Consider the following 13,052-nt stretch of genomic DNA (forward strand, 5'->3'; position numbering starts at 1 on the left):
AAATTTTAAGTTTTTTTTTTTTTTTTTTGAATTTTGGTTTATGGTTTTTAGATTTTGTTTTATAAGGTTAGTTAAAAAAAAATGGAATAAAAAATCAAGTCACTAAAAAAATGAAAAACCAATGAAACTTAGAGTTTAGATTTGTTAAAAATATTTGACTAAAAGTCTAAAACTATCAAAATATACATTTTCTATTTCTAAGAAACCCATTTTTAGATTGAATAAAACCAAAAATAACTTCAAAATCAATAACAATTCTAGTTCTAAGTTTTTCCCGCTTGGGGATTTCTTCAAATAAGTTCAGACAAACATGTTTCCAATAAACTTTAGGTGGGTTTCCTATGGCTATGAGCAAACATGATGACTACCATTACTTGCATTCCTCGATCTCTCAAAATACAGAGGACTTTTCTTTATCTAGTATATAACTCATAATTATTAAACTTTACAATCTTGATTTTATTTATAAGAAAAGACAGTGTGATTTCAAAAATATTTTGGTTATAAAATATAAATATTTATAACAGTGCATATGATCCTAACTTTTGGACTTAGAATGGAAAGAATAGTTCATTTCACGTTATGTTACGTGTTAAGAAGAAACCGTGTTTGCTTGACTTGCTCATCAGCTCATTGTGGATATTAGTTTCCTTCTTTTGCTTTGCAATAAAATAACATCTACCGGAATCTTTCTCTCTTTTATAAAATTTTAATAATAATATTGATATCATAATTAAGTACTAGTACTATTTTTGTTTTCTTAATTTCAGAATTCGTTTTATGTGTTCCAATTCGTATTTAGTTATTTACTAATGTGGTTAGCAATTAACTCATTTTTCGTATGCATATCATTCAATATGTTCCCTTACATTCTTACCTTCAATACATTCTTTTTTTTTTTTTTTTTTTTTTTTNACCTCCTAAGTCCTAACTCCTAACTTATCAACTATACATGCATGATGCATTGATGCTTAATAGAAACCAAGAGATTTTTAGAGATAAAAATTGCAATCAGATAACAATTTAAAGTTATCCTAAACCATTGTCATGAGTCTCTAATAAATAGTTTCAAGTCCTAACATTTTCTCATTATCTTAAACGGATTTTACTTAACTATTCCTTCTGCACTTTCGAATCTTTATTGGTTCCCAATATATAATCTATTTTGACGTACAAAGACCCTTAAAACAAACAACAAGCAAGTAATATATAAATTTGACATATTCGATGTTTAAGACAAAATTTTGTTTTTTTTTTGTTCAATTGACAAATTCTTAAGGAAAAAATATTTTTTTTGGATTTGAGGATAATAAAAATAAAACGTTGGGATATAAATTAAAAGTAAAATGTAAAATTTTGTGGCAGGTGGTGAAATATGACAAGTTTAAAAGGCAAGCCAAGGACGAGTCTTGTTTAAAAGCCAAGTAGTACCAACCGTACCGTACTGTCTTCTTCATTGCCTTTTTTTCTACCGCCAAATCTTCCACAAAAGCTTTTGCTCTCTCCTCCATGGCGGATTTCTAAATAGTTCTCCGGCGATCTCATAATGCCTTCCGTTCAAATCCGTTCTTCTCCACCCCCGGCGGTGACGGTTACCGATCTTAAGCAACGAGTCATAGCCTGTCTCAATCGTCTCTCTGATCGCGATACTTTATCCCTCGCCGCCGCAGAGCTTGATTCGATCGCTCTTAATCTCTCGCCGGAGACTTTTCCTCTGTTTATAAATTGTCTTCAGAGTACAGACTCTTCCGCGAAGTCTCCGGTTAGGAAACATTGTGTCTCGCTTCTCTCTGTTCTCTCTCGTTCTCATGGAGATTCTCTCGCTCCTCACCTCTCTAAGATGGTCTCCACCGTTCTCCGTCGCCTACGTGATCCTGACTCTTCCGTCCGTGCAGCTTGTGCAACCGCTTCAGTAGATATGACCACCAGCATCACCGGAACTCCTTTCTCAATCCTCTTGGGGCCGATGATCGAAACGCTTATCCACGATTGCGATCCGAACGCTCAGATCGGCGCTGCCGTGTGTTTAGCGGCTGCGGTTGACGCGGCTGATGAGCTGGATGTTGAGCAACTGCAGAAGGCACTGCCGAAGATTGGGAAATTGCTGAAGTCAGAAGGTTTCAAGGCGAAACCGGAGCTTCTAGGGGTCATAGGGAGTGTAATTGGAGCCGTTGGCGGTAGAAATAGCGATAAGGCGGTGCTAGATTGGCTATTACCGAACGTCTCGGAGTATCTAAGCAGCAACGATTGGCGTGCGAGGAAAGCAGCCGCGGAAGCGATGGCTAGAGTAGCTATGGCGGAAGAAGAACTAGCTCCTTTGTATAAGAAGGCCTGTGTAGGTATTCTTGAGAGCAGAAGATTTGATAAGGTAAATATTCGAAACAAGTTATGGTAAAATTCATAAGAAAGTGCAGTCAATTTTCTTCTTTGTCTTATTCTTTAATCTTATTTTGTGCAGGTCAAACTTGTTAGAGAGACTATGAATCGTACGTTGAGTTTATGGAAGCAACTTGAAGGTGGTTCAGCAGAGGTGTCAGAGTCTACTTCCTCATCCAAATCAGCTCATCCTGGTTTGTCTGCAACTTCGGGAAAGATAAGCAATGCATCGAAAGGCAATGATAAGAATTCGAACGCACCATTACGCTCAAAGTTGAATGATGCTGAGCCCTTAGATCGTAGTAACACTCCTAAGGATGTTGAGCAGGAAGCTGTGGAGTTGAAAGACAAGCGGAATCATTCGACATTGGGAGCTAAACGGAATCTGTTCCCGGCAAAAACTTCTAAGGTCAAAGAGAACAGGTCGAACAAGTTGAACAAGTTACAAGTTGTTCAGAGTAGTGATGAGGAGAGTCCTAAAACTGACAGTGGTACTAGTAGCAGTTCTTCTCAGGCAAAGAATAATGCAGAAGAGTTGTCTCTGATAAGAAACCAGATTACTCAGATTGAAAAACAACAGTCCAGTCTGTTAGATCTCTTTCAGGTTACCTTTTTTTTCATCTGAACTCATTTGAATTTTTATTAACTTTTAAAACATCCAACAAACTGTGTTGTGCTGACTTTTTGAATGTTTTATTGCACTTAAATATTGCAGAAGTTCATGGAGAGCTCGCAGAACGGAATGCAATCTTTGGAGAGACGAGTACGTGGTCTAGAGACATCCTTCAGCGTAATCTCCACTGATTTGTTAGTCTCTCGCACCATAACACGAAACGAAAATCACAAACGTAACGAAAGGCAACACTTTACCTGACACAACACTTCAAAATATTTAGCTTGCCAACAAGATTCATTGTAATACATAAACTCTAAGCTAATGTAATTACATTCATTTCGACTTTGTGTAACCAAAAGGATGGTTCGTTACCTTTAGTGATTTGATGCTTGTAATGTTTTCTCATAAGATGATTGCATCTATCTTTTTTCCGTTTTCCTGGTCTGATTGCTTTTAATAGTTTTCCCGGGAACCCTCAGCGGAATCAATAAAATATCTCCCCAATGTCGCATCTAGCTTCTCCCCAATTGAAGAAATCCAAGCCTAGATATGATGAACAAACTAACTCTTACACTTGTCCTATTAACCTTTTGAAGTCGAAAAACAATATAGAAAAGTTAAATATTTCACTACCTGGTCAGAAGACGTGAAGCCTCTAATAGTGTTTCCGCCAATGACTGCAATTCCTTTATCTCCAAGCGGCTGCAAAATTACAGCCTAGCAAACAAATATTTGTTACACATACAGTTTTATTATTCCCTCACTTGATGAAATAACCCTTGAAGTCTCAGCAAACCTGTGTGTTTGCAGGCAGAAATGCCAGCTCTGATCTCCCAGGGTATAGAGAAAGATTGGCCAAGTAACTCTCTGATAAACAAACCATTTTCTTAGCCAAAAATGGTAAACCGATCTTTCTGATAAACAAACCATACTACTTACGTGCTTTCGATTTCATCACGCCTCGGTAAACCGATCCTTGCATCAGCTTATCAGTGTTTACTATGACTCGTTTCTTATCTTGTGGAGATTCAGCAACCATCCCTATTTGTATAAGACAAATGCCATTGTAGACAATAACCAGAGACTTACAACATGTTGCTACCTTAAGAGATTCCCAAGCCCTAAGTGAACAGAAAAAAAGTCAGATTCAGATTCTACTTATATATCTTTCCACAAGAACATTCATCTAATAAGAGATATGAAGCAGAGCATTACCATAACAATTCGGAAACTATCGATACAGGAAGATCGGAATCTACAACTTTGCAATCCACACCTTCAGGATTGACCTGATGATATCAAACACAAAACCAAGAATCACATTTTTGCTTTATATCAAATCTTCCAAAAATCTCAATACATCAATATGGTTTATTGAAGGAGAAAAAGAGAAATCTCACAGGTGTAATGGACTTAGGTCGGATTGATAACCAAACTAAACCGGTTAATAAATTGGTTACAGCCAAGCCAAGCGCCAATAGATCTGCTCTAGACTGTGAGCTACATCAAAAACACCAAAAGCCAATGGTCATATAAAAATCCCCCAAATTGTATCAATCTCAGATTTCTCAAGAGTCCGGTTTAGTCAAAACTGTACCTGCTAGCGTCGGCAACAGGAGCGATACCGGAAACAGTACGATTGAAAAGAACGGCTAAAAGAGAAGCGCCTCCTACGTAGATAGGTAAGCTACGAGCCAGGTCATCGTTACTGGAAATGAAATCGGCTACCAAGTTCGTACTCGGTTTCGGACCTTTGTAACTTCTCGGCTTCTGGTGAAGAAAAACACGAAAAAAATTGAGTAAAAAGAGAGAAGAAAAAAAGAAAGAAGAAGAAGAAGAAGAAGAAGAAGAAGAGGAAAGAGAGAACCTGTGAGGTTGAAGAAGAAGCTCTGATAAAAGACCGCGGAAGATGTAGAGAAGGACGGCGAGAAGATTGGCGATTAGGGTTCCAAGGGATTTGAATTTGGAGGATGATTCTCGCTTCCATTGAAGAGATGAAGGAAGTGAAGTTTAGAAATAAAGAGGATTAAAAATGGGCCGTTAGGAGATATAATCTTTATCTTCGTACAGATTATTTTTTCTTTTCCAAATAATAGAAGAGGGATTTTCAAAAATACTTTTTTTTCTAAGTCATTTTTTTAAAATATTTTTTTATGTTGTTTGTTTTTAAAAATATTCATTTTCTATATATTAAATTCTAAATCCTAATTTCAAAATACTAAATTCTACCTTCTTAAAACTACATCCAATGTAAAATAAAGAACCCAAACCTAAAAAAATTATAAAAATAAATTTAACATATTAGAATTGTTTAAAATAAGGTAAAACTGAAAATATTCAAAAAGGTTATTTTTGAAAAAAATATCCCAAAAAAGTATTTCTAACAAATTTTCATTATATTAATACGTTGAAATTCTCATTATATTAATACGTTGTTTCTTGGAATTGTGAACATGACAAACTTAGAAAAAAGTTTTGCAAAATAGTATATTTTCAAAGCATAATTAGTAAATTAGTACGTTCACTATTTTTTTTGGTAATGTAGTACGTTCACTATTTATAATTTATAAAATAATTTTTCCCTGTTAACCATTATTTACTAAAAGTATATCATTAAAATTTGTAACAACCCGTTTCGTGGACCCCACTAGCCTCACTGCTAGCTGCCCCAAGGGACTATCCACGGACTCCACTAGCCTCACTGCTAGCTGCCCTAACGGACCGTCCACGGACCCCATTAGCCTCACTGCTAGCCGTTCCAACAGACCCCAAACTGGCCCTGCAGGGCATCGATCATAACCCATCACTGTGGATATCTCAATCCACCACTAGGTTATTGGTGCGCTAGGTGTTCCTCGAACCATGGTCCCCACCCTTTAACAACCTTCCCACATGACAAGTTGCCACCAATTGATCTGTGGATGAGTAGTTCCATTTGCCACGGTGAGGGGTTAGGATCGATGCCCTGCATGGCCAGCTTTGGGCCTATGGGGGCATGCTAGCACTGAGGCTAGTGGGGTCCATGGAACGGGTAGTCATAAAATTATATATATATATATATATATATATATATATTATATTATCCTTTAAATCTAATAACTAAAATACTAATCACTATAAATTTGTTTTCTAAAATTTTTTAGGTATATATAATTCTATATTTTCATCTATTATTTGATATGCATTTTGTTTCAAAATTTGTTTTTTTATTATGTCAAATAAATTTCATAAATTTTTACTTGTACAATGCATTAAGTGTGCAAATATAATTCGTACAACTTATTAAATGTACAAATAATATAATACACATTTTTTTTTTGAATCTAATGTTAAATTATATTCAAAAGAAAAATAAACGTTTTTACAACTTGTGCAACGTAGTTTGAGAAGTAAATTTGTTGAAATATTAAAAGAAAATATAATACACATTTTAATCTGTTCAATTAATTTAATATACATATAAATATATTAATAAATACATTTTCATCCGTACAATTGATATAAAGTATTAAATATGAATGAAATAAAAATATATATAATTTTGCACTTATATACACTAAATGAGATGTACATACAGGCCCTACCCATAACACAATCTATTGAAGCTATTGATTAGGGCATAGCAATTTAGCGGCATATTTTAGGAATTTTTAAAAGGTTTTTTACGTTTTTTTGTTTTCACAGGTGTTTTACATTTTTTTTTGACAACAAAAGAAATCAGCTCAAGTGAGCCAATTTGGGAGAAAATTGTTTACAAACAAAACATGATGCAGAGATAGGCGCGCTTGGCGTGCCAAAGAATCCGCTTTTACATTTGCATTACGTGAAATATGAGATAAAGAGAAAAAGAGAACTCCTCTCGATAAGTCTTAATACCATCCAAATATGTTGCGAAAGCCGGCCAGTCGTTAGGGGATGACACCATCTTCACCAAATCCGCACTGTCAGTTAAAAAAGCCACATTTCGAAAGTTGTGGCCAATCATACACCGCATCGCCCAAATGAAAGCTTCCACCTCGGCATGTAACAGAGAGAGACTTCGCCGGTAATTAGTAGCGCCAAGAAGGGGTGACATCATGTGGAAGGAAGTACAGACCCATCCTGCACCTGCAAAATCATTAGACTCTTTCCAAGAGCCATCCACAAAGCACCTATACCCAGAATAAACCAGAGAAAGAGGAGTGATTCGCTCGCACAATCGAAGAGAAGGGACCACGGGGGAAAAGGAATCCTCCTCAACCACATCTTCCACTTGTGCTTGCAACCAGGAGGAAGCTTCCCCCTGCGCCACTCTCATAGTATCGTCTGGTCATTACGTTTGATTCTCAAACACCCGAGCATTCCTAGCTTTCCAAAAATACCACATCAGCCAAGGGAAAACCTAAACCTGGGAACCCGGATTCGAAGGCCCAAGAAACTGATCAACATTAGCATAAATGAATTCTGTCGGGAAAAGCAAGGGACCCACAGGTACATGGGCCAAAACCCATGCTTGCCGAGCTGGCGGACACACAAAGATAGCATGATTTATGGTTTCCACATCTGCCCCACACCTCGTGCAGCCAACGTAACACTTTATACCCCGCTTACTCAGATTAGGAGAGACAGAGACACACCCCGTTAATACTTGCCACATGAAATGCTTTATTTTGGGGGGACAGCGAACCTGCCAAACCCTAGAAAGAAGAGGGGTAATCTCTGGACCACACCCAATGGCCTGAAAAGTATTAGGGATATCCTGTCGTACCGTTTCATACCCTGATTTAACCGTGTATTCCCGGATTTTGTAAAATGCCACCCGAGAGAGTCTGCCATCGGAAGACTACTAAAAGGAATAGCCTCTATCAAGGCAATATCCACAGGATCGAAATGCTCAAAGAGCCGATCCCTACACCAGGTATTGGATTGAGGATCCATAAACTGAGTCAAACGAAGAGTTGGGTCCTTTAAAGGACCGTTGCTTAAAGCTGGTCTTGGGAATTGAGCTGGAAAACCCATGGATCAGTCCATATAGAAATGGTGTCACCTGAGCCAACCCGTTTAATGAGCCCTTTGTTTACCAAAGATCTAGCTGAAATGATACTTCTCCATCCATAGGAAGAAGAGTAAGACCGTATCGGTTCCAAATGATTGGAATTCCGGTAGTAGCTACTTTTGAAAACCCTGGCAAATAGTGAGTCAGGTGCCTCAATCAGTCGCCATAATTGTTTAGCCAATAGGGCCGTGTTAAAATCATCTACATTCCTTAAACCCAAACCTCCCATCTGCTTGCTACAGCAAAGCTTCTCCCAAGCGATCCAATGCATACCCCCGAAATGACCATTAGAGCTCCACCAAAAATTCGCCACTGCACTAGTAAGCTTGGATGTGATCGTTTTTGGCAAACGATAACAAGACATCACAAATGTTGGAACAGCCGTTGCAACAGACTTGATCATCACCTCCTTTCCCCCTTTAGACAACAATTTAGCCGACCAACCCGTTGTTCGACTTTGGAGCCGATCTCTAACATATGAAAAAACCTTCGTTTTGGACCCTCCCAAACTCTCAGGAATCCCTAGATACGATCCCATACCCCCCAAATTTGTAATCCCAAGAACCCCCTGCATCTCTGATCGGACTTGGGCCTCAACCGTGTGACCAAACTGAATCGACGATTTCACAAAATTGATTTGCTACCCCGAGACTGCCTCATATTATCGTAATATATCTAAAATCACACCACATTGTTCCTTATCCGCCTTGCAAAAAAAACATACTATCATCCGCGAACAACAAATGTGTTATTGGGGGGCATTTATTTGCCACCTTTATACCAGTAATCCGCTTGTTGGCCTCCGTCTTCCGAATCTTAGCAATCAGAACTTCCGTACATAAAATGAACAAATAGGGGGAGAGCGGATCACCCTGGCGCAAGCCCCTGGCCGGAATGATCTGACCATTAGGTTGCCCATTAATACGAACCTTGTACTCCACGATGAGACACAAAACATAATCCATGAGATCCATGTCTCCGCAAACCCCATTTTCCGTAGTAACGCTCCCACAAAATCCTATTCAACCCTATCATATGCCTTACTCATATCCGTCTTAATTGCCATAAACTTTCCTTTGCAGGATTTATTAGTTCGCAGACCATGAAACATTTCTTGAGCAATAAGGATGTTGTCCGAGATCAAACGCCCCGACACAAACGCGGATTGAGTTTCCGAGATTAAACCCGGTAATATCAACTTAAGCCGATTACACAAAACTTTAGACAAGACCTTGTACCCCACATTACACAAACTAATAGGACGCAACTCCGTCACCCGGGTCAGTTTAGCCACCTTCGGGATGAGACAAATATGCGTCCTATTCAAGCTTTTATCAAAAACACCTTCTTCAAAAAACTGATTAACCAAAGACACCAGATCATCCTTAACCACTCTCCAAGCCTTCTGAAAGAACAAAGCTGTCATTCCATCCGACCCAGGGGCTTTGTCCGAATGCATCAAAAATAGAGCCCATTTTACCTCTGCCTCTGTGGCAGGGGCGGTCAATCGGGCATTGTCCTCCTCTGGAATAACCGTGTTAACTTCCCTTAGAGCTTCCTCAAAATTTGCCGGATGTATCGAGGAAAAAGTTCCTCGAAATATGTTACCGCCATATCACATATTGCAACCTCCTCCGTAGACCAGACATCGTATTTGTCAAAAAGACCTACAATCCTGTTGCGGGCCCGCCTCTGCTTGGTTTGGGCTTGAAAATACTTCGTAATCTTATCCCCCAACCGCATCCATCGATTCCGACTCTTTAAGTCCCAATGAACCTCTTTATCCCGGTAAGCCTCCCGCAAACAGGCATTAAGATCCGAGATAACCTCCGGAGTTGACGAATCATCGGCTTGAGCCATCTCCAATTGGCTTTTAAGATCCTCTATCAAATCTCGGCCAAACGGAGCCTGCGTTTTACGCCAACGGGAAATCTCCCGATGGCAACTAATAATTTTCCCAGCAAAATCTTGATCTGCTTCTCCACACCAACCCGATGAGATCGTATCCATTAAACCTTCCCTGCCCACCCAGCGATGGTCAAACATGAAGATCCGCCGCCCACGCGGCCTCTTCGCCCCTATGCTTACCACAAGAGGCTTATGATGTGAAGCAATCATAGGTAAGTATTCTGTATCTGTATCTGGAAACAAATCATGCCAATCCTTGTTACCTAACGCCCTATCCAACCGACACCGGACAGGTTTCTTATCTCGCCAACCCCTCCATGACAAGCAGTCACCCAAATAGGGAAATTCCACAAAACCGCAATCCCAAATTATCCCGTTCAAAGAGAGAAACAAAGATGCAGGACAAAGCTTTCCTCCTCGTTTTTAATGATTCCCCGTTAATTCATTGAGATCTCCAACTATAAACCAAGGAGTTGACCGGAGTAAACTAATCCGTAATAACCGCTCCCAAACCAAATTCCGGTTTTTAGGAACCGGATCACCATAAACAAAAGTTAAGTCTATGACATGTCCCTTATAAACCGCTTCAACATCAATCATTCTATTGGATTTCATTAAAATTGAAACATTAAAAGCATCTTTAATATAGAACAATGCCAAACCACCACTACATCCCACGGATTCCACTGTTATTAAATTATCATTTTTCCAAATGAGAAAATGATTGTTTTGTTTCCATAAGAAATAAAAAATCTGGCCTATGCTTTTTCCAAAGATCCCTAAGGTTCCCTATAGTGGCCTTATTACCAAGTCCTTGACAGTTCCAACTTAAAACATTCATTTAATTATTTTGGGTTTCGGTGGCTTTCCCCCACCTGGGCCTCCCTTCATCCCTTCCTGGGCCTTAGAGAATTGTCCAAGTTCACCTGTTGCTGGCCCATGTGGAGGACGTCTCCATGGAGAAAGCAGTAACTGTGCGTTCCTCTTCTTTGCACAGATCCCTCTCAGCACCAGACCCCTCCCCCTGCAACCCTTCTCACCTTGAACCCGCGTGACCGAGCCGTGAAGACAACTCTCAACAGGAACACCATCCTCGCAACCCAAATCCTCCTCCGAAGCTGCACCCTCTTCATGTTCCCCAATCAGCTCCCCACTCGCAATGTCATTACTTCTCTCCCGATCCGCCGCCTCTTCTCCCACCACATGTCCATAGTACCACCCGTGCCCTCCTCCTCCAACAAAACCATAGACGAATCCCCAGGGACATCCGAATGTGTATCACTCATTGGAGACACGTTCCCCTGCTGCTCTACAAAAGGCCGCGATTCCTCTATGTTTGAAACCAAACCTTGACCATTTGTACCCACCTCCGTGTCATGGCCCACTGGACTCGAAACTGGGAGTGTTTGACCAACTCCCGTATCCTCATGAGAATCCGACAGAACCTGTCCCTCTTCAACAGCCTCCTCATCACCAGCAGCAGCGACCAAAGAACCAACTCCGCCCCTCTTATCCTGAAACAAAGCTTTCTTGACTGCCTTTTGACGCCCAGAAGACATCTCAGACAGTTGTACATCCGCAGAAACAGAAGCCATAGTCGTCCCCGAAGGAGCAGGGACCACCACAGGACGATTCTGTTGCCTCACCGGAACCTGAGAAACACCTTGTCTGCGACGAGCTGGCTGGGAGTTCCCCGAACTAGAGCTCCCCTTGTGGCGAGAGACTTGTTCAGGTCTGAGCTTGGGTCCTCCATAAGAAGATCCCCTAACCCCACCTTTGATGATACCAGAACCCCTTCGTGTATCAGCAAGGACTGCCCATTTATAGCTCATCACCTCCCCATGCTCTTTCCCATCTTCAGACCCCCTCCGATCCTCCTTGACCAATGCTCTCTGGGACAGGGGAAAAACAGATTCCTCATGACCCAAACAGAGGCAACACTTACACCAACCATGTAACCTCTCATACACCAATTTAACCACTGTGACCTCTCCATTGAAGAATTTGATATCGGTTTCGAAGCAAAGCGGCTTGAGGCCATCAATCGTAACCTGAACTCTCCCTCTATCAACATCCACATCCTCTACTATGCCTAAAGCAGATCCAATATCACGATACGTTGGCTCTGCCCAGAATTGAATCGACACATTAGTCACCCGAATCCAGAATTTTAGTGACGATGGATAAGCTGGATCTACCACAGGTGTCCACCGGACCATAAACATCATCCAGGCATCAAAGTGGAAAGGCTCCATCTTCAAAACTCTGATAATATCAGCCTCCTCATCGAAATCAAACTGAAACTTTCCGGAACCCAAAAGCGAACTTTTCCCCAGAAGACCCCCTTGAAACATGGCGAACGTACCCAAAAGCGAGTGTAAGACTAAAAAGAAAAAAGAACAATTCGAACAGAAGATTGAGTGATTACTCCTTAAGACAGCTAACTCCAATATAAAGACCAACCGAGACCGAAAAGAATACCAAAATAGGAAGCCAAGATCAATCAAACAGATCCCGATCCATCCCAATAGAAAATTTTCCCATCCACTCTCCAAATAAGGGAAGCAAATCCCCAACAAATCGAGAACATTCCCCCTATCATATCCTGAAATTGCCAATCATCCCCAATCGCAGCAAATCCCCCTATCAATACAGATCCCTCACCCTCCCCAAATAAAAAAACCAATTTTGGGAACCAGAGATCCCGAAATAAACCAAAATCGCATCAATATCCTTCGATCCCTAACCATAAAGGTCAGCCAGATCTCCCTCGTTATAGCCATATCCGCTCGAAGGTCCCTAAAAAACCGAGATCGAAGTCCCTCAAACCCCCCCAATCAAAAAGCCAAGGAAACCATGGAAACCATTCCTCGTCCACACCACCATAACCGAAAGAACCCATAAGATCTGCCAAATTCCCAACCGGAGATCCCTTCGAGACATACGGGATTCAGAACCCTAAAGGAGCCCTCGTCATCGCCATGCTTTTGAGTTAATCCACAGGTCTTTTACATTAAAAATAAAAAATAATAAAATAATAAAAATCAGGTCTTTTACATTAAAAAAAATAAAAAAAATTTATAAGAAAAGCTTAGATTTTTTTTTTTTTTTTTTTTT

At 40.2% G+C, this 13,052-nt stretch overlaps 3 protein-coding genes across 5 annotated transcripts; 1 reads left to right on the forward strand and 2 right to left on the reverse strand.

Moving 5' to 3' along the window:
• Positions 1,346-3,298, forward strand: LOC104750129 (microtubule-associated protein TORTIFOLIA1-like). The gene is made up of 3 exons (XM_010471878.2): positions 1,346-2,368; positions 2,459-2,980; positions 3,092-3,298. The coding sequence occupies exons 1-3, from the start codon at positions 1,547-1,549 to the stop codon at positions 3,248-3,250; spliced, it is 1,503 nt and encodes a 500-aa protein (XP_010470180.1). The 5' UTR covers positions 1,346-1,546; the 3' UTR covers positions 3,251-3,298.
• LOC104750127 (protein COFACTOR ASSEMBLY OF COMPLEX C SUBUNIT B CCB4, chloroplastic-like) lies at positions 3,048-5,114 on the reverse strand. 3 transcript variants are annotated; one of them, XR_761528.2, is made up of 9 exons: positions 4,860-5,114; positions 4,590-4,762; positions 4,393-4,492; positions 4,208-4,281; positions 3,932-4,113; positions 3,789-3,859; positions 3,626-3,709; positions 3,365-3,535; positions 3,048-3,246 (listed from the first exon to the last, which is right to left on the reverse strand). XR_761528.2 is itself a non-coding variant. In XM_010471877.2 (8 exons), the coding sequence occupies exons 1-8, from the start codon at positions 4,977-4,979 to the stop codon at positions 3,446-3,448; spliced, it is 894 nt and encodes a 297-aa protein (XP_010470179.1). In that variant the 5' UTR covers positions 4,980-5,114; the 3' UTR covers positions 3,226-3,445. The 3 variants fall into 3 exon arrangements, 1 of the variants encoding a protein (XP_010470179.1); XR_002035730.1 differs by having other exon boundaries at positions 3,048-3,257; XM_010471877.2 differs by having other exon boundaries at positions 3,226-3,535.
• On the reverse strand, positions 7,954-8,601 carry LOC109129458 (uncharacterized mitochondrial protein AtMg00310-like). The gene has a single exon (XM_019237711.1). It carries the CDS (start codon positions 8,599-8,601, stop codon positions 7,954-7,956), a length of 648 nt encoding a protein of 215 aa, XP_019093256.1.

This window comes from Camelina sativa, chromosome 16 (assembly GCF_000633955.1).
Source record: "Camelina sativa cultivar DH55 chromosome 16, Cs, whole genome shotgun sequence".
NCBI lineage: Eukaryota > Viridiplantae > Streptophyta > Magnoliopsida > Brassicales > Brassicaceae > Camelina > Camelina sativa.